Here is a 24,531-nt window from a genome sequence, read left to right as displayed (position 1 = left end):
AAGCAGCCAGCCAAATAAAAACATATTACCTTCAAAGAGCCAGTATGCAGAAAACATTCTTTTGCTTTCAGCAGTATAAAACCTGGGTCCACAGTATACTACAACAAAGTTGGAACATGGCAAAGCATATTAACTTCCCAACAGCAGCCACTCCCAAAGAGGCTCAGCTCAGTTATACTGTTACTTACCCGTGACAAGGTATTGTGTCCTGGTCTGTGATCCTTGACTCTTCTAGCTGTTGATATGCTGGTCCTGTAATTCCATTGAACCTACCCCGAGGCAAGGGAGGAGTCCTCCGAAAGGCATTTCGATGGAGCATCCCACTTTTCTGTCCTGGGCTGCAGCATGAAGAGAGACTTCTAGGAAAAACACCGAGAGTACAGTAAAACTTATCACAACAACAGCATAAAATTCTGCAAAGTAAAGGTTCAGGATTAATAACACATGGATTACTGTTCTCATAAACTTTGCTGTGGCGGTCTATGATGGCAGTAGAAATTCTCTATGGAAATATAATACTATAATCCACCATTAGCTGCTGTTTATGCTGTATTTAATACATCACCTCTCTTCTCAGAATGAAAATAATTGCCCAGTATATTAAATGTTTTCTTGCACTTGATGAAGGATGCTTCTTTTTTCCATGCTGCATATCATAATCCCACTACACAGAGTTACTTACTCCTCAGACAGTACAAACAAACAGCACAGCTCCATCATACCCACAGCTGAATTCAAAAATCAGATCTGAAACTGAGAGCCCATTACAGCCTACAATGTGCTGCTTCCTGATACAGTAACACTAAATTGAGAAAAAAAGTGTAAGTGAACAATATAAGTGAAGTTTATGAACTGCAGCTTGAAGAAGCCATCTAAGACAAGTTTCCTCCACTTTGAACAAGATTTCTATATTGTTTTGTTCTTGTTTCATATACAGATTGCTTTCCTGTTTGTATACATGGATCAATGCTGTGTTGTTACTTTATGTGATTTAATATAAACTTGAATTTCATAAAAACAAGTAGTAGTTTCATACTTATTTTAGAAAACTGCTTTTGTAAACATTTTTCTAGTGTTTTGGAAGGAGAATGGAATTTTTTTCATCTCATGCAGGAATTAAAAGGTATCAAGAATCCACAGTTTTGGTATGCAAACCATAAATTTAGCTTTTACTAAATCAAAAATATGGGAACACAGAATTAAGACAAGGTATAACCTATTCTTAATGTTAACAGGTCACAGTACTGCATGGTGTGACTGGCTATTCATTTTCCAGCTACTCCTACTTCTCTTGGCATCTTCTGGGTCTCAGAAATGCATGTGTTACCTAATATTCTGTTACATCTTTAATGATAACTTAAGATAGGTTTTGTAGGTGCCTTTTACAAGTCATTATTTTTGGCTATGTGAATAATTCAAACTTTTGATAAAATTCAGCAATGCAAAAGACTTTTGATAAGTTTGCTTCTTTTTTTCCTATTATAGTATGACTTAAAAATAATTTGCATTTTTTAACTAGTGGGATCTTGGACAAATTAAAACCAACCTTTTCCGTCCAAAGTTAAAATAAGAAATAAATTCAATGGTCTCTTATCCTACTGCTCAAGCTAGCAGTGTTCCATCACCACCTTGGCTCTGTTTTCTTCTACACCTTTATTTTTCTATTGCTTTTTAACTGAAAAGATCAATAACCCATAGCAATAGCATTCCCTCCAGGGTTTTTGATGCTTCCTTAAATATATTTTTCCTTCGCTACTAAGGAGGCTGTGAAAAAACTTCTTTGAAAAAATGAAATACTGGCCTTTCAGTTCTGAAGGCTGAGTTCAAGTTGTGAGTTACAGTTCATATTCTGTAAAGTAACACCACCACAACACAAAATAATTGACCAATTCTGCTCAGGAGAGTCTCAGATTATTATAGCAGAGGATCTCAAAAGATGCAGCTGAATGAATAATTTGTGATGGATAAGGAAAGTCAGGGTTGTTTACTTACTGAAGCATATTCATCAATGTTCTACAAAAGTAAAAAAATTGATTATCAGACTTTAGACTGATTACAAATATTTGAAACTAGAAATTTTAAATTTTTAATTGTGGTTGATTTGATGCCCTTGTGCATCCTCCTTGCTAGAGGAGAGCACACAGTCTCCTATCTAATAATATGCACATGCAAATTCACAAAAGCTCCTCATTTGTAATGGACGTAATTTCAACACATACAGGTGTACCTGAGGTAAAAGCTATAAACTGCAGCAAAGATGTAGATAAATCTGGACTTCAGTTTGCACTGAAAGTCTCACTGCTCCACGGAGCACTAGATGCCAGGGGCTGTTAAAGGTGTGTGTGCTGGTCAGACTGAAGGGATCTGGCACGTGCCAACACTGTCCTGCAACCACAGCGCTTCCAGCAGTGACAGTGCTGAAGCAACCAATTTGTTACCAGTGGGAGGTTCTCATGCTTTCAACATTTCTGACAGAAAAAAAGGGGGGAAAAATGAACGGAAATCATTTGTGGTCATGGACAAGATGAATTCACTAAGGACTGGGAAATACTTGCAGACAGCACAGTTGTAAGCTGCAGGATAACTCATTTCTTCAAGCACCAAAGACAGTAACAATTTCTGTTAAAAGTTCTATGAAAAGGTAACTCCAGCATAACAAAGCTCTTCCTTTCTCACAAAACTGATCCAAACATCAGCAACATCTTCCTCTAAAAGTGTCAATACAGTCCCTCTCAGACTTCTGCTCTAGCACTCACATGAAGATTTTCTCCCTCTCAGGCAAACAATGCCTTTTGGATTTCTTCATGGACTTTATTGTCCTTTACCCATCATTATGGTTTCTTCCTCCCTGCACTCCACTCTAATTGGGTAAAAGAAATCAGCCCACATAACTGAGCCATTCAATAATTTAGACCAATACATAAAGCTGTAGCAGATATGTCCTTAAAATCTATTAATCAATTACTCCAGAATAAAAAAAATCAGAATATGCATGAACTGGTTCACAAGTGATGCATAAAGCAGGGTGAAATATAGTTCTGATGAATTAATGGTTTGAAAAACGCACTTAATTAAGAACTTGGCATTCATTGTTGCAGGTTGCTTTCAGTGAAAATTTTCTTTTAGGTTGAGCAACCGAGTGGGAACAAAGTCTGTTCCTGCAGGTGGAGTATTCTCCTCTCGAGGCACATACACAACTCCCGAGTGCAGGTAACTGTGTTCATGAAGAGAAGACCAGCAGTATTTTTACAGTAACTCTGAATCTTCTTGTACTACTTTTTAGTTAATTACTAAACACAATTGATTTTACATCGCATTATGAACACATTAAGATGTAAATTTGCCAACAGAACATGAAAAATCTTAAAAAGAGATGCTTTCCAGCAGCCAGCCTATATCTACAAATCTAAGCATTGTTGATTCCATTCCATATTCTCGTATTCAGGAACAGCATGTGTAGGGGCTGATTCCAGACTTTGAAACTCTACATAAATTCTTCAAAGCTACCTATATCATCTGGTCACCACCCTTGTGAGAGATGCAACAGGAAAAGAAAACAGAGCATTCAAGGTACCTCAGTGGCACTAAGTTTAATCATCTGCCATAACTTTATCATATACTCCCTGTAGTGCACTGATCAACCTCCATCCTAAAACTACAATGATATGCAGGATACCACCACAGAAAGTTGTTCTATATTGAAAACTTTAAAACTTCTTTTTAGTTTACAGTTATTTCTGACAAATGTGCCATCATACTCCTTCACTTTGAATAGGTCTTTAACTCCTTGTTATCCTTTTTGAGATGTATTTATAAGCAGCAGTCACACACTCTTTCCAGTCTCCTGAATTGAATACTGACACAAGACAGTGTCAGTCTAACACTTTCCATAGAACATGGATCACTGACTCCTCATATTAGCTCATGAATGCAATTTGAGTCCATAATAATCAAGGGGCCATTTTAACCAGGTGAGATAATAGTGGTACATTCTCATGCTATATACAAATGAAGTGACAACAGTATCTCATGAAATGGTATTAATCTTTCTGACTCTCTGAAGAAGATGCTGTAATTAATACTTCCTCTCATCCCATACACCTTTTGCACAGCTGCATCACTTCGTGACTTAGTTATCCTTTAACAAGCAGTATATACTGAAACCTTTCTACCTCATTTGTTTCTTAAATTTTATTACCAGTTCCCAAATGCCTGACCTTGTATTTAGTACAGCTGAACTTCAATCCACCCCTGTTAGCCATCCTTTAAAGTTATGCCATTCACTCCTTATATCTAAATCTTTATCTGTACTGAGTCTGTGATTCTTAACTAATTTTTTCAGGATGTTCCAATTCTTTTTGTGCCAAATTCATGCACAAAAACATTAAACAAAGTTTGCCCCCAACATTAACTAGTTCCTTGAGTGCTCCACTAGTGCTCCACTGTTGACTGTCTTCAGCCCAGCACTTACCTTTTCAACATAACTCCTCACTATCTCCCTCTTAACCACCTCTGTGTATCCACATTATAGTTTTTCTGTCTCTCCCTGCTTTCTCCCATTGAAGGCATTAGACACATGTGACAAGAGTGACTGGGACTGCGTGGAGATCGAGCTCACCTACACCAAATACAAAGAAAGTCATCAGTGATGTGTTGCAGGAGCTGCTGCTGATAAACTAGTAAATATTTTTCGGCCTTTTTTCTATCTACTCCAAGAATCTGCTTCCCCCACATTTGTCCTAAAGCCTTGACTAGTCTAATTCAACCTAACTGGCCCTCAGTTACTTCAATAAATTTTCCATACTCCTAAATATTTGACACTTGCTATTCCATCATCATATGTTACAGCTCCCATTTTTACAGATTTTGCTACTAGACTTGAAATTTCATGAGCTGGTTCTCCTTCCAGATTTCTTTGATCAGGATTAACCAAACCAACTTGACTTGAAAGCTTTGATTTCCACATTTTACTTCCACTTTGACTGCAGTAATGTCTATTTCCATACATTTGATTCTATTCCCATTCTGCCTATGTCCTCAAATAACCATTCTAACTTAAAAAAAAAAATGAAATATATTAATTCAGGATTGCCCTAACAGCTTCATATATTATTTTTGTCCCACCATCAGCTTTCCTTTTTCCTGTACAGTACTGTTTGTTGGTTTTGTTTTTTTTCTTCACAGCAGGAACAATTGATTGCTTTCAGTATTACCACTAATTCTTAACCCTCAATGAGTCCTAGAAATGTTCACTTCAAGCATGACTTCTTGCCCTCTGTGATATAGTTTGTTTCTTTCCATATACCCTATTCCTTTTAGACATTACTTTTAGTAAATTTCTGCAGAAAACTATGTTCTTTCTTTGGGGAAATACCATATTCCTTATGCTTTCTTCTTTTCAGGTTTCCTCTGCCTTTTCATTCTTAGTTGCTTTAGTTTATCATTACTACTTCTTTGAAATTCAATAGCCTTATTTACAGAATAAGTTAAATTTACTCTTTAATTTAAACTGGATCAATTATATTGGAAGCATATAGATAAAATCCTTACCAAATGAAAAAAATTCTTTTTAGCATGGTTTTTGTGGTGTTAAAAGTTCATTAAAAATGAAAACACAAATTATTTTTAATTTTAGAGTAAGTTTATCCTATTTTGGTGGTTTTGTAAGACAATACAACCACTCCAGGCTGAAAGCATCTGCATTTGGCTTTCATCATGTTATTCTCTGAAATGAATCCCTCTAAAATCAATGATGACTGAATCAATGAATGAAAGTCAGGATGACTAATTACCAAGAAAACTGCTATTCAAAGGGATCCCAACTCAATCCCATAATTGACAAAACTCTAATTTGTTTCTATCTATTAGAAAATAAGACAGTATGGGTTTTCTTCTTACCTAAATCAACAGATAATCCAAGATGAATTTTTGAGCAAATTGTACACTTTACAGGAAGTTTACTGATTAAACACACTTGTTGATTTTGAATTCTGACAGTATGAAGAGTTATTTTACATATGCAAGCAGATGATGTAACATTCTTCTACTGTTATATCAGTGCATAATACAGGCAAAATATTTTAGGAGGTTAATAATAATACAGGGAAAATATTTTTGGAGATTAAATTTCAGTTTTCAATTTAACCTCTGCATTAATTCTTTGCATGCAGCTGAGGTTGGTAGAGATGGAAAATTGCTGTTATCTACTAATCTGAATGGAAAATTATTTCTGTCAGTTACATTTCAGCAACTCCAAGTGATTGCCTATGTTGACAGTCTTACTGTCAGGTAAAAATTGTATTAGTTTTAGGAACTGGAAACAGCCAGTTCCTGATTTTAGGAAATGATAACCCACCATCTGTGTCCTTGAAAACACCAGCAGAGAAAAGAGGTCTGGATGCAGAACAAAATATTTTCTTAGCAAGCAGAAATAAAACAACAATGTAATTTAATGACAGCATAAAAGAGAGAACCTGCAGAGCTGTTATAATTTTTCCAGGTTCATGTCACGTCTGGAATGGAATGAAGGGATATTTAGGATAAAACATAATCCTGTTAAAAAAGTTTCCTCATTTGGCCACACTGACCATTTGTCCATACTGAACAATATTTAGAAATTAAAATAGGAAGCTGTCACATGGTGCATAAATTAAATACAATCTTATAAGTCTTAGATGTTCAAGTCTGTTGCATGTTTCATAAAGCAAACAGGGTCTTTTATAATAAATCTTAAATTATAAAACTGGAAAAGATTTTTTTATAAATTAACTAGTCATTCCACTTCTTAAATTAGTTCTGAAGTAAAGACATATCAAACTTGGATATTGCCATCATACTATTAAAGGTAAGGGAAAGTAATTGTGTTTTTTCTAAGCTTCACCTTGTGACTAAATGGCGATAAAATTCTACTCAGAACTCCTGTGGAAAGCATTCTAAGCCACAGTCCCACAGTTCATATCTATGTTAAATAAAATTATTAAGTATATTTTGAAAATCTCTGTGTAATAAGGAATAAGACCTAAGAAATGGATCTGACATGACAGTTGGCATTATTTTTTCATGCCAAATTAAAGGCTTAAGTGAGGTAAAAGCAGACAGGACCTAAAATATCCCTTTCTGGCTCACATACTGCACTTTGTAGGTTAGGCAAATTATTCATTCAAATGAACAAGAACATGTAGCTGGCTGGGACACTGCAATGAAAAATGCAGCATATACTAGGCAGATCATATCCTCATGCAATCTGAGACTTTTTTTTTGAAATAATTTTAAAAAATTATTTTTTTAATAAACAAGTCTTTCCCCCTCCAGATTATCTAGCTGAAAAAATTCCAGACTCATTTTTTTGCAGCCTTTTTTCTCTCTCTCTGTGCACCGAACCAGATGTTACCATTGCCATCTGACCAGCATTACTGCTTATACCAGACACCAGTTTAGTTTCTAGTCCTGCAGTGAAGCACCTGCACTCCTTCTCATCCAAAAAGGCTATAAGGATAATTCTCATCTGAATGCTATGCAGAGGTGGGTGACATTCCTCTTTTTCTTCCTCTTAGAAACAATCATTCAAACTTTTTTAAGCCTAGTTTCCAAAGGCCACCACGTTTTCATAAATAAGCCATTATTCATTTCAAGTATCATTTGTTTAAAAAAAGTAGTAAAAAAGGCTAGAAGTTTAGAACCAAGTCTTTCTGCAGCAAATGAGCCATTAACTTCACAAACATTGATAAAGAAAGTCTTGTTTTTAATGGTTTCTCATACTACAGCTGTTTCATTCACTGGTCTGTGTCTGCAGCTCCAATAGAGTCTTTAAATGCTTCCTCCAGGACTTTCACAAAACACAGATGAAGTTAGTAAGCACTGCTATTACCTTTTATGTCTGCAGCTATGAAAATGCTTGGACATCTGCTTAATCAGTGGGCTGAGGCTCTGCTGGTACCACACCAGTCAGCACCTCACCCAGTTCCAGCGCACAACAACCCTGCACACGCATCACCAGCTCAGTGACATCCCTCGGCAGCCAGCAAAGCTCTCACCAGACAGCCATTTGCTCACCTGTGTTGCTTGATGGGCTGAGTTCCTCTGTCAGGAGACAAGGCCTCTGGGAAAGACTGAGGGCCTGAAAAACTAGACTCCATAACCTTGTGCAGAATAGGCCCCGGATGCCTGTCTGGTTTTGAATACTGTAGCAGAGAGAATAAACTTAATTAATACTCAAAAGACAAAGCACACTGTTGATGCTATTCCATCTGAATTCATATTAGAATGGGGTAAGAAGTGCTCTAATGCAATTTTAAATCAAAATTAGGGATTGAAAGTAATACATTCATTCAGTACTGTTTACACAGCGGAAAGTACCAGTACTCATTATCCCCATTACGTTCTCCACATCAAAATGCTCATATCTGCATTAGCAGCAAAATTACGGACTGATCTGCCCATAATGATAAGGAACACTGTTTCTGTGCTTCTCCATGCAGAGACTGAGATCACAAAACACATCTCGGAGGACAGTCAGCAACTTCTTCGGTCCTTTGGTGATTTCAGTCAAACACTGCATTCATCAGCATGTACGATGATGAAAACCAAACTGAAACAGCATTTGTGTCATCAGATAAGCATGAAAAATATTTGAATCCTATCTGCAGAGCCAGATATCTCTTCTGAACAGGTCTGAAGCTTTTGACCTGGGAGTATCTGTGCTAGTAAGAACACTGTAAACATAATTCTTCCTGTGACAGGTGTAGGCGTAGGGCAGTCTCTGGGCACATACTGAGACACAGAGGTCTGCAAAGCAGACACCAGACATGAACAAGAACAGATTTTTTTCTTCTTGCTTTGTGATTCAACTGAAATTTCATTAAAAAAAAAAAAAAGAAAAAAAAAAAGAAAAAAAAAAGAAGAGTCTGATCCTAAATGGAGCCAGAAAGTAAAAGTATAGAAAAAGCTGCACTTGGGCTTGTAAGAAAATTCATGTTCTTAGTGGTTACTGGGCAATATCTCAGAGATATGAGAGGTTAACCCACATTTCCATTTAGGTATTAAAAATACATCACTCTGCAGATTTTTTACACTGCATTACAAGGACCTGCACTAAAACTAATTGCTCTGCTTTCCTTTCTGTACTGAGATTGTATTTTCAGATACCTAGATATCCATGTTATCTTCACAATAAATTGGTATTGAGGAAGCTATTACATGATTACATATTTTATAAAGAAATACAAATTAAAGTAGTCAAAATAACAGAAAAAATTGCAGTGGTAAAAAATGCCATATTATGGCATACACAATAGCCCAAAAATTCATGGAGAAGGTAGTAAGAATTCTTTCAAAATACAGTTATTCATAATTATTTTGTCTAACAAAAGACAAATAACTCCTTAAAAATACAGAATTATCTGATTCCCACTTATCTACAATTTTGTAGACTTCAGCAAGATAAAAAAGGAAAGCCACAGAAGACTATTCTCCTTTAAAAATGGGTTACATGTATGTTTAGTCCATCTACCCACACTTCTTATGACCGATTTCTGTGGATAAAGTAACAGACCTTCACACTTTTCTCCAATGCTCTTCTCCACCTTTCTGTTGAAATATCCACATAAATGGGGCCAAAATCACTGCTGACATACATGAAGGCAAAGGTATGAGAGCAGCAATGTGCAAAATGTTGCCACACACATAAAGTAAACACAACTGAAGTAATAAGAAGCAGCATATTACACTCCCATTTCTTTCAGTTACCATGATCTTAGTTGGCACTTGTAAATGTTGTAGATAAAATATTCAGACAGAAGTATGACTTTTAAGGTCTGTGAAGGCTTTAAACTTTAATAGTTATCCTGCCAGCTGCAGAAATGAAACTGGCTTTGATTTGTGACCTGAATAAATCAATTTGAGCTATGTTAAGAATGGGCTGCTAGTACCAAGAAGCTACTTCTGTTTTTTTTTCAGTTTGTTCATGAAAAAAAATTGAAGGTCTGAATGCCTTATAAGACCATGGGTATGAAGTGAATTATGAACATCAATTAGAGATAAGCTGTGCCTTTCACTACATCCACATTTAAGGTGGATGTGGGCTGGAGCAGTGGTACACAGAGTTTTTCCTCATCACAACTGAGGAAAACCAGGACCCCCGAAGCTGCTCTGATGCTGATTAGCAAATTGTACTGAAGGTCCAACACCAAGAACCACTCTGGCACATTTTTTTCAAGGTATTTTTTGCCCCTAACCAAACATTTATGCCATTTTCAGATACACTAGTTATTACACTGTTATTGTAACAGTCATAACATTCATTACAATGAAAATATGAATCACAGTTTAAGTTGAGGGTGTGAATATACAGAGAATTTGAACAACGTAATTGAACATATTTGGATGTATCACATTATTTGTACATTTTAATAGGTTTAAACACAGTTGGGTTAATCCCTCTTAAGCTTAGTTTTAAGTGCCACATCCCTTCTGGAGAAAAATACCTTCATTTTTTTGTGAAGAGTTTACACCAGTATCAGTTAGTGCTCCCAAAAGTATAGGATAGGATTATTCCCCAGACATATCCCAGCAGAGCTCATCCTGCTGCTTCCACAGCTCAGTTCTCACCTGGGCTGAGCTCTGTGGAGACCTCTGACTGTTCTGAGCTCCTGAATAATCAGCCATGATGGAGAATAAGCTGTGAAACACCTTCAAAGGGCTGTTTCCAGCATCACTGAAAGCTTATCTGTATTATACGGGTTTTTTAATGGTTTTATTGTCTTCTTGGTTAATTATCTGTGCTTGTTTGAGCAATTACTGAAAAACACTGGTGCATATGGCTAAATAAATTCAAGAATAATGATAGCTCTTAAAAAAAGTATTTTGCAAATTTTCAATTTTTCATGGTTTCATGGAGAAAATCATCTATTATGTACAATTACTGAATATTTTCACAATAAAATTCCACCCCCTGCTACTTAATGCTAAGTGAAACTGTGAAGGCAGCCTGAGCCAGGAAAGAAGCCTCTGCCACTGACCTACTGTATTACTGTGAGCACATAATTCCTCTGCTCCATGCTTTGTATTCCTCCTTCTAAAATGTAGGATTCTTGGATAACAAATGCCACTCGAATGCTACAGAACAGCTTGACACTGTTGTCCTAATGTTATGCAAATCAAAACACCCATCCCTCCCCCTGGCTTTACCTAGCCCTTCCCCCTCAATGATTTTCCCAAAGTAGTAAGAATAAAAGGTCCAGAAAGTCATGTGGTATTGCAAGAGAGGTGATGTGGGGATCTCATTTCAAAAACAACTGATAAGGCAGAAGGGTCAGCTTTAAATTACATTCAGAGAGGTCAACTCAAGGAGAAAAAGAGCCAGTGATATTCCTGGATGGGCTGATCTTGCACAAAAGCCCATCAGGTGGTACATTTAACATCCTTACAGCTGTTCCCATATGCTCTGTATGTTTTGTTGCCAACACTACCTCTAGACAGAGGACAATAAACTCAGGTTTGTCTATTCTGGCAGTGTTTCCTAAGTAGCCATGAGATATAAAAATGGGAATTTTGCTCTCGATCTTGGCTGATAAACCAAATCATAATTCAGGTAAAACAACAGACTAATCCTTTAAAAGATTTAAGTGTATCTGTTGCTCAACAGAATTGCAACAGAATGGTGCAATACAGTAATTGCATGTCCATCGCAGTGACCAAAAATAACTTATTTCCTACTACTATCAACAAAAAGCAACAAGACATATAAAGAGCATATTTTAGCCTCTCATTATAAGAATATCAAAAACCTGGAGCTAGTGACTGCATGCTATTAAAAACAAATGTAGTGAAAAGTGAAACCACACAGTACAGCACGAAAAGCATATTAGCCACCTCAGAAGGAAAGTGATGGGGGATTAATAGATCCACTTGGTACCACGGGAGAAGGTATTAAAAACCACAAAGGTGAAAAAGACCACTTTAAACAGCCGTGACAATTCTCAGAAACACTAAAGGGACGGTATGGTTTCACCCCCCCCCCTTTTTTTTTTACCCCCATGACGCATTTGTCAAGTTGTGAGAATTTAAAGAAACTCTCTACTCAAGGTGGAAAAAGAAGGTAGCAATCAGGAGCCACCTCACCTCCTCCTGCCCCTGCATGGTGTGTGAGGGTGCACCGAGGACTTGTCTTTGTAAGGAGGGGGGGAAGCTGAGAATGACAATTTTCTTCTTTTTGCTTATGAGGAGATCAAACTGCTGCAGCCCCCTGGAGCAGAGTCTTTAAATCTCTCTTGGATAGAGTATAATCTCTTTGGGAAGGGGTACATAATACTTGGAAGACCTCAGTTTCATGCACTAGGTGAAATAAATCTGAATCTCCTGTGTACTTCAAAGATCCTGAATTAAAAACTGGCACATCTATCTCTTCCTGGCTGAAGAATTATAGCAAGATTACCAGTGCATTAGTCTCTAAATCCAAGAGGCTAGAAAGCCTAGCAAGAACAACCTAGCAAGAAATTAAGTGTGTTGCTGCCAGAATATTTGGGAAAAGCAGTGGACTTGAAGGAGATTCAGGAAATCCTAAAAGCTGTGTTCAAACAGTTATTTATGAACCCTGATTATAGTATTTTTCATCTAATTTGTACGTCTACAAAAGTAATGATATTGCTATGGAGAGAAACAGACTTGTTACAGGTGAGCACAATTACCACAATTACCACAACGAGCAGCAGGAGTTCAGACAGAACACAACTGTCCTGACAAAATCTGACCCTTTATTTCACTTCTCAGGATCACGACTGAGCAGCAGAGGGAGGGAGTGGAGGAGATACAATGCATTTGAGTGTGGGAAGAAGAGACTGGTCAAGCTCTTTACAGCCACAAAACACTCTCTGCTATACCCTGGGTCTTGGGAAATAAGTTAAACCTCTTTCTAGAACAACACAATATTTGGAAAGATAGATGGATCCTTTACTAAATATAGCAACCTCTCAGTCAAAAGGTGATGGCTCCTTCACAATAGTCATAAAGAATAAGAATCCTTATGCAACTATTCTCAGGCCTACACAAAAGTATTCTTCTCTATAGAAGAAGAAAGAGCTGTGTGAAAAACCTGAAAGCATCTTGTCTATTCAAAACAGACAAGAGAAAAATACAGGAAAATCTTCTAGGGAAAGACACAAAGGTGACATAAATGGGAAAACTCTCTTGCTTGTAAGAGGAGCATGTGGCATGGGAAAAGAAACAGCTTCCAGGATTACATAAACCAAAATGCCAGACTGGGGGAGTAATCTCCAGAAAATAACTGTCTTAATTTATTTATCTATTAGCTCCTGGAAACAAAGAGAACTAAGATTTCTCCCCAGACCCCTGTGGTGGCAGCTGCAGATGGGAATGGCAGAGATCACACCCAGGCTGCAACCAACAGAAGGGAGCAGAGCCACAGGAGAGCTCTGTGCCCCACGCTGCTGCCTGGTCCTTTCCCACCCAGCAGATACACCCAGGGCAGATCTCTGGTCTCCGAGGGGGAGTCACTCAGCCATTCCTATGAAATACCTTTTCAAAGTTCTTTTTTCTGCTGCCTCACCATACCCCTGCCCTTTTTTTCTCCTCCAAGCTGCCAGGTTTTGTAAATATTTCATGAGCTGCCTGCATGAATTCCTGCACTAAAATCTTCCTAACAATAGAAACCATTATTACCCTGCACTGTTATGCTATATCCTGCACAAGGTCATTCTGTTTTTCTTCCTTAGTATCTTTGTTCCCAAAGGGAGAATGCATTAATGGCAAGGAGAAAACAGTGGCAAGCAGCCACAAGAACAAGAAAATGGTGTGTTAATTACCAGCACTGAAAATGACAGTCTGAACAGCATTAAGAACTGAAAAGCAAATTTGGATTAAAATAATAAATATAATGGTGGCTTTCAATCCCTTATGTCCAGAATCCACAAACTGCTACTTCAGTCATTATGGTTATTGCTAGAGCAAAAGAAAAAAACTGAAATAAAGGTTGTTGATGTGTTTGTTAGCTGCTCAGGAGACATCAAACAGTTCATGGAAATGATGGGTTGACAAAATATAGCACTGAATTACAGTGAGAAAAAGGCAAAGAACATTTTCTTAGTGTTAACCAAGGCTTACTTTACATGATAGAACAAAAGGATCATGAACTTTACCTATTGTTGTCATCATTACAACCCAACAACACTCCCAACAGCTTTTTTTTTTTAGGGGCTAGAAATAATATATGACTGAATGAACTGAAAGTGAAATTAAAAAATTGCAAAAGGTTCCCCAAACTGTGATTATATCAATTTAGTGAAGCAATCTTCCTTCTTGAAATAGCATATTTTTCCTGCATTTCGAAGCATATCCTGAGTATATACAGGAGCATCACAATGGTATTCCTACAAAACAGAACTTAAAGTGAACATAAGCAATGCTCTGACAACTTCTCTGTCACATCAGGGAAGTTCTACTTACTCTAAATTGGTTAAAAGGGCTCATACTTATCTCTTACTTAATTGGATGTAAACTAGGAGTTAGTGGGCATGAGAACTCACTTTTGCTAAACTCCCACTATTTTGATGGAATCTGGCAAATAAGGTAGTCATTCCTTTGAGCAATGCTAAGATACTTTAAAAAAAAAAAGGAGTTAATAATTTAGAAAGGCTTTAACACATCTGTTATATTTTCCTATTATATTGCTACCAGGATCCTTCTCAGTTCTTCCAAAGACTTCGTTCAAAGTAAGACAGTATTAATTTAGTGTGTGACCAAGGGAGAAGATGACATTTATTGGAAAATAACTGATTTATTTAGCCCTGGATGCAAGGTATCTTCAAGCTCCTTATTTCAAATATTCTCTATGCACTTCAGGATTGTGAGACTGTATTAACTTACATATAACTACATACAGAAAATGACTAAATAAATTTCAGATTTACTTTGAACAAACGAATTTGTTTCTGTTATCTAAACTGCCTTTAACTAAAGACCCAGATAAACGAGACCATCTGCATGGTCTTCCCTTGGGCACTAGTTTATATGTGTAAATTTAGTTCCAGATTTTGAATTTACTCTGAATTAGCTGTGACAAATCTCTACATTTTTTCATGCAGGTTCATTTATTATTGGAAGACCTGACATCGCTTAAGATCAAGGACCCCACTTCACCTATAACCAACATATATGAGCTACGGTATTGAAGGAAACTATATTAGTAATTTCCACTGCTAGATGCAGTGGAAAGCTCAGCAAAGTCTACTACTACATGAACGAAATGTACCAGAATCCATTGAAACAACTTCAGAAAAAAAATCCCTGCTTTCCATTAACAGGCCTGATAGAAAGCTTTTTATGAAAGAGGTGAGAATTCTTGTTCCCGTTGCTCAGATGCTAATAGCAGCATGAGGATGTGCTGCCATCAGCAGCAGGAACTCAGCCAGGTTATTAAGTGCTGTAGCTGGCAGCATTACTTACATTTTGCAGCTGGACTTGGCTTTGTGCCATACACTCCGACTTTGCCATCATGCTGGAAGCATTTAGGCTGTAGGTTTTCCTATTCTGTGTTTCTTTCAGCTGTTCATGAATTTGCTTTGTTTGTTTCCTGCAGAGAGAAATAAAATTCATGTAAGAAAGAGCTAACTTGATCTTCTACTATAGCCACGATATTTTTATAGCCATAGTTCCCTTTGTTCAAAACTTCACTGTATTAGATGAGCCAGCTGAGCTAATTCACTAGTGTCTTATATTTCAATGCAGTGGTTGTTTTTTGGCAAGGCTTATAAGAGGGGGAAAAAAAAGAGCTCTTCTGTTTTAAAATATCTTCTATTCTCAGATTACCATAATAGCATGCTAGTTGTTTTAGTGCAGAATTTTGTAAGATCCTCTATCACATATTTAACAATAGCTTGCAAGTAGGTCTGAATAATAAAAAAGCATTTTGCTCTGATTTGGAAAAAATATTTTGGCAAATATAACAGGCATTAGCCCCTGTTGGCTATGAAAACTGATGAAGAATCAAAAATTTCTGCTAGCTGATTAGGCTTGACCTATAACCCATCCTGTACAGAGCAGCTTTTACTTACATGCTTAAACCTCAAAGAAAACCATCAGTCTGGCATCTGAGGCTGTGTAGTTGACATATTATACTACTATTCACAATGTCAGAGCTAGGAATACCACTGGATGAATAGCTTGTATCATTCAGGAGATAACTACATTGTTAATAAAGACACTGTTTCTGCCACACTACATTGACAAACTGAGTTATTAAGTTCTGCACATGACAGAGGATATGAGACAGCAAACTTTAAATATTACTTTTATCTTCTGCAAACAGATATCTCAGTTGGGCAAAAACTGTTAGCAAAATATATTTAAGGCCTTTTTATCAGCTTTTGATAAGCTACATTGTCTTGGACTATCAGTTTTAAACAATCATGAGAAATAACTTCACAACACCACTTCATTTCTTTCCTTCCTTCCCTTCTTTCTTTTTTCTCCCCAGAAAATGCATTTCCAGCAGTGAACCTCCAACAGCCCTGAAAACCACCCACCAAGGTCAAGGACTTGCCAGCAGCAGCATCATTTTATTATGCCACCAGCAGCTTTTGGACAGCAATGGGTTCAGAGTCAGATTTCAGAAGGATGTTATTTCAGGGAATAAGAAATAAAAAAAAATACAGCCTTTCTATACTGAAATTGAAATTTTAGCACAAAAGCTTTAGCAACATTTTGAAAAATTTCTGGTGATTTGACTGCTGAAAGCTTTGTGACATGGTCAAGCTTGACAGCATCTTACTTGAGTCAGGCCAATGAATGTTACACTGAATGATTAATAAAAGTAATTTTAACTTCACAGTGGAGTTTGTGTCTACTGCAGGAAAGCATAAGAAACTAGAGGAAAATGACTTAATTAGGTGGTCAGTGGGGGAGCCTGTGAGAAAGGACAAGCTCCCTCAGTATGAAAGCAAGAGATGAAAAGTATCCCAGTTCAGACACCCAATTTTAATAGTAAAGTTTTTAATATATTAAAACAAATTCATGGAATTTCCCCTGCCTTTGAGTTCCTTAGTTTTGATTCAACATGTCAATGTAAGCAAATGCTTCCATTCATCAAACTGTAAGTACCTGCTTAGAAGTAAGTATTTGTTACAGCATATTTTCTGAGTACAGGTCATAAACTTTAATAAATCTTGGACTGTAGACATATCTCTGAAGCTTTCTATTTACGTCCTTTTTTGAAAAAGCATGGCAAATGAAAAAGAATGAATTGACATTGTAAACATGGTACAAATATGAGTGACATAATTTGAGTATAGCTAGGAACTCATAATTAGTAAAATTTACAGAGGTGGGTGAGGATATAATTTCTCAAGCAAAAAAACTTCTTAAAACTTTCAAAATTCTTCCTTATCCGAAACTTCTGAAGTTAATACTGGAATAATCCAAACAGATAAATAATCTGAAGGATTATAATGTCAAATTACATTAGTCAGTTGATTCTGAAACAATCTCTTTTTAATACCTACTAATTTTTGAAACCAATTAAATTGAATAATTTACTTTGTAAAATATCAAAATGAGCTCTTTAGCTTCTATAAAATTCCAGGGGAGATCCATAAAAACAACTTTAGCGTTTGTATGAGTAACTATTTTCTGAACAGCTAAGTTACATACAACTGAGGAAATAAGCATATCTATTCATATATCCTACTGGAAAGCCAGCCACCTGCATGTTGGTCTTCAGAATGGTTATGGAACATCCAAGGGTTTTGAGTGGAGACTTCATATAAGGTATAAACAATGACAGTGAAACATGATCACAGCATCAGACTTTGGGAATGTCTCCAATACATAAAAAATTATTAGAATTTAATCAGGAAAATAACAAAACAATTTTGGGAACTCTAATTTGGATTTATGTAGAAAACCTGGGTTTAGAGTTGTTTCTATGTATACAAACACCTGTAAGTAAAACTGGAATATTCAGCTTCACTACTGCAATCATTAAGATTACAATTGAGATTCCTGAAGATAATTTGCTGAGAAAAACAATCTAATCATTAATTTCCTTTTATGTTCATGCAACCTAACATTAATATTAGGTTTTTGCATATTTATTTTTCCAAACTATAGGATGCACAGTTATAAAACTAGAAACTATTAATTATTCAAAGTTACTGATTAATAAATTCATTTTATAATTTTTGTTTTCAAAACAAATGGGCCTTATGTGTTCTACTTTAGAGTTATATGGCAACAAAGTGTTGTTACTTCAGCAAGATATAAAGTCACTAGTCATTTATAAAAGTCTAAGCTGTAAAGGGCAGCCCATTACTGTACTCTTCGTCTGTTGCTAACACTTCCAGCACTTTCTTGATTAACCTAAAAGGAATAATTAGAAGGGCATAGAGTTTAATTATAGTCCTAAACTTCCTCAGATTGATTCTATTTTAAAGGACTTTTAATTCAATGGTGCATAGGGAAGTGCCTATTTCTAGCAGATGGTATTAGAGAATTGTCAGACTAAGAAACTGTGGGTCAGTGTCTTCAGGGAGGCTTTTTTCTTAACAGGTCCACTATTCAAAATTTCTGTATCTATTAGCAATATTTTATATATTTTTATACATCAAATGAAACCCAAGGATAATCCCCCATGCAGGAGGAATGCTTTGATAACATTCAGGCATAGTCAGGATACGTATACCCGAGAAAGAAGTTCCCGAATATCTGCTGACTAAAAGCTAACACATGATAAACATTGAGGCACTTCAAATTTGTTGGGTTTTACAGCCTTAAGACACTGCTCAATGTTACATTTACAATACTATTTTACATGGTCTCTATGAGACCCAGTCTAGACACTTTTACTTTTTGGACAGTGCTAGATGGAGCCACAGCCAGGGCGTTAGGGATTGATTAGTATCTCACCATTACTCTACTCAAATATTTTATAAGACCTCCTGACTGAACCAGAGGGGCTCATTTTCTCATAACTCTTCAAAATTCAGTTCCTGGCATAAGCACACTTCAACTCTTCCCTGTACTTCTCAACTATCATATTTATAATGCAGATAAAATCCCAAACCCAACACCCCACCTCCTCCGGAGTTATGACGCACTATTGTCCTGTGAGTCCATCTTTGAAGTGTTATTTCCACTCATTATTTTCAGTCATAGCTCTCCTCACCACCTCATCAAAGTCATGGTATTTTGAAGGCTGTTCCAGCCCAGCTCTGCACCACTCCTTACAACAGTGCCAAACCAAGGGGAACACAAGTGAATAACAGAGGGGCATTTTATTCACAGTATGCTCTGTCACTGACTGCATGTTCTTCCTACTGACAATCCCGTTCTGCCTTTTCTGAATCTCTCTTCTTCAGCAAAACCCCCAAGCCTTTCCAGGTAGATTCTCTCTCGCTCGCTCTTCTGCAGATCTAAAATGCATAATGACATTTCTAATGCAGTACAAAAATGGCTGTCTCTGCTTACAAATTACACTACAATAAAGGAGTCTGCAGAGAGGAACTGTCCTGCCTGTCTGTCCTTCCCAGCTAGCATCACTGTCATACTGGATGCCCAAAAAACAATCAAACAAAATCTCTCAAGACATTAGAACAGGTAGGAGTGTTCAGCAAAAAAACATGAACCACTCAAATATCCACCCAAGTCACGCACGAACTACCCCTGCAGTCTGAGGGAAAGAAAAAGGGGGAAAAAAGACCTGGTGACTTTTCCAACTTCTTTTTTTTGTTCCTTTTTTTTTTCTTCCTGACAGAAATATCAATTGTAATTTATTTTAAATAAAAAGCAGTCCTCATCAGATTTCCTAGCCATTAAAATAAATTCTAGAAAGGGGGATTCAGGTAAGCATCCAGACTTTTAAATAGCGCAAACCTCCACGTTTTTGGTGCTCAGCCACCCTAACTAGCCTCATGCAGGTACTTTTTACATTGGTATGTGTTCTCTCCTTAGCTCCAGCTGGAACAGGAATGAAGGATGACGACCATAGAGAACATACTTATAGATACAGTGGCACTGACAAGCAGGTCAAGTAATTGCTATGAGGTTTTTGCAACTCAAATTACACACAGTACAATAAATATTATAATGTTCAGTTGGGAAGAAAAAAGAATAGAGTGGAAAGTATTTCTCTTGAAAATAGTTTAGTACAGATTATTTCACCATACTTGGAAAAGTCAAAGTGCTTCTATATCACAGATACTAATGCATTCACATCAACAGTTTACAACTATTAGCTACAGGTTGCAGATATCTGCAGACAGCTTGTTTCTTTCTGCATTTCTAACTTTACTTTTGTTCTCAGCATACAGAATAAATGGGACTTTTAGGGACATGAAATGAAATGCAAAAGGGAGATGGTATGTTTAAACTGTCATTTTCAAGAAAGGAAAGTGATTATTGCACTGATAGCAAAAGACACAAAATTATTGCTGTCAAGAAAAAAAAAAAGAACTAGAAATGACACAATCTATTCTCTCCTGATATCAGAAAATAGAAAAAACAACACATATTACTTGTGTTTACTTTCTGAGGGGACTTAGCCATGGGGAACATTTCTGGCCTGACCAGAGATAACAACAGCTTGAAAAGGAGGGGAGAAACTGTAGGAAGGACAGGAGCTAATGAAGGAGCACACCAGACGAAGGCTCTTACTTTGTTCTGAAGTAGAACGCTGCACAAAGCATGCCCACTACGACTATGGTGAAGACGATGCAGGAAATGGACAGCACCTGGCGCTGGTACACGTCCTCGCTCTCTGTGAACAGCAAAAGGGAGAGTTAGGAAAGCATCAGAAAACAGCCCTGGCGAAAAGCGGGTTTCAGCACGTCGTGTTTTCGCTAACGATCGACAGATCCGAGAGGCTCGGAGGTCTGGGTCGGCCAGTTCCTCAAGGAATGGATGCTCCTCTGAACCTCTCATCTACATAAAGGTTCAGAGAGTTGTGGCCTCCTCCAATACACAGCAAGAGATAAAAATAATGAAAATCGGGACAGTTTAATATTTTCTCTGCCCTACGTGCCATTTTTTCAGCCTTTTAAACAAAAGATTCTACCATCAATAGGATAAAGAGCCCAACAACCGTGGAATTTTTCTGGTTGAAGGAAAGAACCATCAGAACTCTTGCAATGTCCCAGGAGAGTCCAAGTTCTTTTTTAGCTACCCCAAAAATGTAATTACAGTGCCTCATTCCCACGTCATTCTCTGTACTTAAAGTTTATTTACAACATAAGGCAGTAAAAAATTAATTCAATGAACCTGGAAAGAACCCAGTGAGTACTTTGCTACAATGCACCAGATATTGCTTTGATAGGAGTCTATTTTTAAGAAACAAATTTCCTTTATAAGTCTCATAATATTCGAATTAATTTTAAAACAGGAACAGAATGAAAGAAAAAAAAAAGCTAAGAAAATAAGGAAAACAGTCAGCAGAAAGAAGCTGATAAGAAACTGGAGATTCATAAACTCAAACAATAGCTTCTCAAGTGTTAATAATTACTTTTTTTTAATTATTTCAACTACTTTTCAAGTTCAAAGTGCTAACATGCTGAACAGATTGTTAGTTTTTAAGATGTTTCTCCAAGCATGCAACATATAAACCGGTATTTTCATTCACGTATTTCAGGTGGAAAGTCTACATGTAGGGTTCTCAAAGCACAGTACAAGCACTGCACACTGACAAATCTACACTTCCTTTCTAGGTTAGAGATCTTCAATGCAGACCCACCCGTCAGGATGAACACCAGACACATATGTCAAGTAGATGGCAGTAATTCCAAGTTTGTAAGTCTCAGGTTCATGACAAATATTGTATGACAACACCAAGATGAATCTAGGCAAATACTAAAAAAAAAATCTATACCTAGTGGGAATGTCAGTCAAATACTATCTGGTGTTATAATGACTAAAGACTATGTACAGTATCCTAATGAGTACGAATTATAATTTCTCAAGAAAGTATATCACAGTGCTGTTACTGAAGATGTGGAGTCTTAAATACAATCATTTGTCTCTGGTAAGTCTCAGTCCTTTTTTTGTAAGATATTAAAAATAAAATTGCAAGGACCAAATCTTTATTTTTTAATTCTCTACTTGCTCACCTAATGAACATCACAATGACACAGAAGCCATTTCTAACGTACAATGTCCTCAGCTTCTGTTGACGTTTTTTCCTCATTTAAATTTGAAATGTTACAAGTCGTAGTTTTACTATACTGTCTTAAAAATAAAAAGAAGCAAATAGACTTTTTATCCGTGTAAAATATAACTGAAAGGTTGTAATTAAAGAAGAAATCCTGTTCACATTGCAGTAAAACTGGTTCCAGTACAGCTTTAGACCTCATTCCTCATTGGCATGTATAAACCAGTAAATCCTCACTGGCAATGCAGAAAACGTTTGGGGTTTTAATTTCTTTTTGTTTGTTTGTTTGGTTTGAACACTAGCTTGTGTAAACACTATCACCCACCTTCAATTTCCACTGCAACACACAAAGGACTAATCCTACAAACTTTAAATTCATATGCTGAGGTGAGTCACACTGAAAATAATTAAGGAATTCTTCAGTTCAGCAATTGTTAACCTGTTCTGCCCGAATACTGATTTCAGCTCCTACTGCCTAAGCAACAACTAAAACATACATAATTATGAACTTTAATTTCACTTTAACTTTCCATATAATTAAAAAAACCCTATTTATTAAAAGAAACTCTTTTAAGTAAGGCATGCAAACAGGCTTAATTTTGCTTTTCCTTCTAACATAAGACCTCATTAAATACTTTATTTTTTTTTCTTGTACTAGGTGGTTTTTTTTAAGAAATGGTAATTTTAATGCAGCTATGCTCTTTTGTCAGTCCTGAATAGCAATCACTGTCTTGTTAAAGATGCTTTAGAATAAGTCTTACAAAGATAAAAGCAGTTCAGAGACCAGACAATATTATCTTGCTCAAACAACTATGTGAAGATTTAAGTCTTTTGTGTAGTCAGATTAGTCCCTGTCACTACCTTTCAACACATGCTGATCAATACTCTCTTTCCTTTTTGTTTACTTTGTACAGTGCATATTTAAAGCAGTACTTATTGATTAACTGCATACCATTTCTTAGACACCTTTGTCCATTTTTTATATCCTTTAAATCTTTATTTATGTATTGAACTTCACCCATTTTTTGTCTCCAACCTCTTTAAATATAATCAGTTAGGCATTTTTCCATTCTCTAATCTTCCACACTGCCTTTATTTAAAAAGCACCTTCTTATTCACAGCAATGTAATCTGCCCTTCTCTGCAAACTTTGAAGGTCTCCTCATGGTTGCCTTGATTCAACCTCACTACTGGGAAGTTTTAGCTGTGCTAAACACACATGGCACAGGTGAGATCCTCTCTAGCCCAGGAGCACTGAATAGGGCCTGAATCAGGCAGACGCCTATAGCTAAGCACTGCACAGCACTTGGGCTCTCACAGAGCAGAAAGCTGTAGAAAATCAAAGTGCAGAAAAGAGAAGAATTGCAAATTCCTTCTCCTTGGCTCAAGATGTGCATCAACTTGTGCATACACATTTTTTACACACTGAAATTAACTTTCCAAGGTAATTTAAAGCGTGACTGAAATTGCTAGTTTCTCTTTATTCACATATATTCATGTATTCCTTGTGAAGTACATCACCTCAATTACAGTCTATTGAAACAAATTCTCTTGGGAGAGGATTCCTCATTTAATGAGCAGCCAAGAAAATATTTCTGCTACAAATCAAAATATTAACTGCCATGGATATTCCTGGATAATCCATTTGAGGATTAAGACTATAGAATGTGAATTCCATCAAGCATTCCAATTACAAAAAATACACAACCTATACCAAGATAAACACGACCACAGTACTGAAAGGTAACACAGTAAACTGTTTAGATGCAGACTATTTGTTTAATAAAAATTATGGAAAGAAAGGTCTTCTCAGAGCATAAAGACAAGACAAACTCACATGGGACATAGAGCCTGCTGAAAGTTCATTGGAATGGGTTCCCATAGAAAAGTCCCTATTCACTGTGTGTCCTGTTACATGTCTAGCCCACTGTCATTTATGCTATTGATTCTTTCCAATTTTCCACCCTGCTAAAAAATTTTCTAAGCTTATCTCACACATTGACTGCTATTATGAAACACAGAATGACTACTGGTGACCCATGGAAGGTTTTGGGTTTTTTAATTCTCTTGGCCCTTAAAATTTATTCTTACAAGCTGCAATCTATTTGCTTTATGCATATGGAAAGATCTGCTGAAGCAAACACATACATCTTTGGAGGATTAAAAAGTGTAAGATAGACACATTCTTATGATTGTTATTTCTAAAGCATATGGTAGGGGGTTTTTGTGTACAGAAGCTAAAATCTGCCTCTTCTTTGTGACTTTATTATAAAAGTAAGAATGCTGGTACAAGGTCCTTCTAATCGTATTATTGAGAAAAAAATAATTTAGTTAATTAAAACAGATTATTTTAGGTTTTGTTAGGACTTAAATCCACAATATCATTGC

The 24,531-nt window shown here is 36.6% G+C and overlaps 1 protein-coding gene across 4 annotated transcripts in view; it reads right to left on the bottom strand.

Annotated features, from left to right (window-relative positions):
* NRG3 (neuregulin 3) overlaps positions 1 to 24,531 on the bottom strand; it is a 375,961-nt gene that overhangs the window by 15,838 nt on the left and 335,592 nt on the right. For 3 of the 4 annotated variants that reach the window (XR_007906833.1, XM_051800883.1, XM_051800884.1), the window contains exons 5-8: positions 20,659 to 20,761; positions 15,457 to 15,583; positions 8,053 to 8,180; positions 189 to 359 (exon numbers count right to left, since the gene is read on the bottom strand). Coding sequence is in view for 3 of the 4 variants with exons in the window: in XM_051800883.1 (XP_051656843.1) it covers positions 189 to 359; positions 8,053 to 8,180; positions 15,457 to 15,583; positions 20,659 to 20,761 (529 nt within the window). In the remaining variant the exon portion in view is untranslated. The remainder of the gene's footprint in view (positions 1 to 188; positions 360 to 8,052; positions 8,181 to 15,456; positions 15,584 to 20,658; positions 20,762 to 24,531) is intronic. The other variant, XM_051800885.1, reaches the window with a different exon arrangement.

This window comes from Manacus candei, unplaced genomic scaffold, assembly GCF_025592945.1.
Source record: "Manacus candei isolate 608988 ecotype Guabito, Panama unplaced genomic scaffold, ASM2559294v1 h1tg000050l, whole genome shotgun sequence".
Taxonomy (NCBI): Eukaryota; Metazoa; Chordata; class Aves; order Passeriformes; family Pipridae; genus Manacus; species Manacus candei.
The sequence above is the reverse complement of the archived record's forward strand: the minus strand, read 5'-3'. Positions and strand labels throughout refer to the sequence as shown.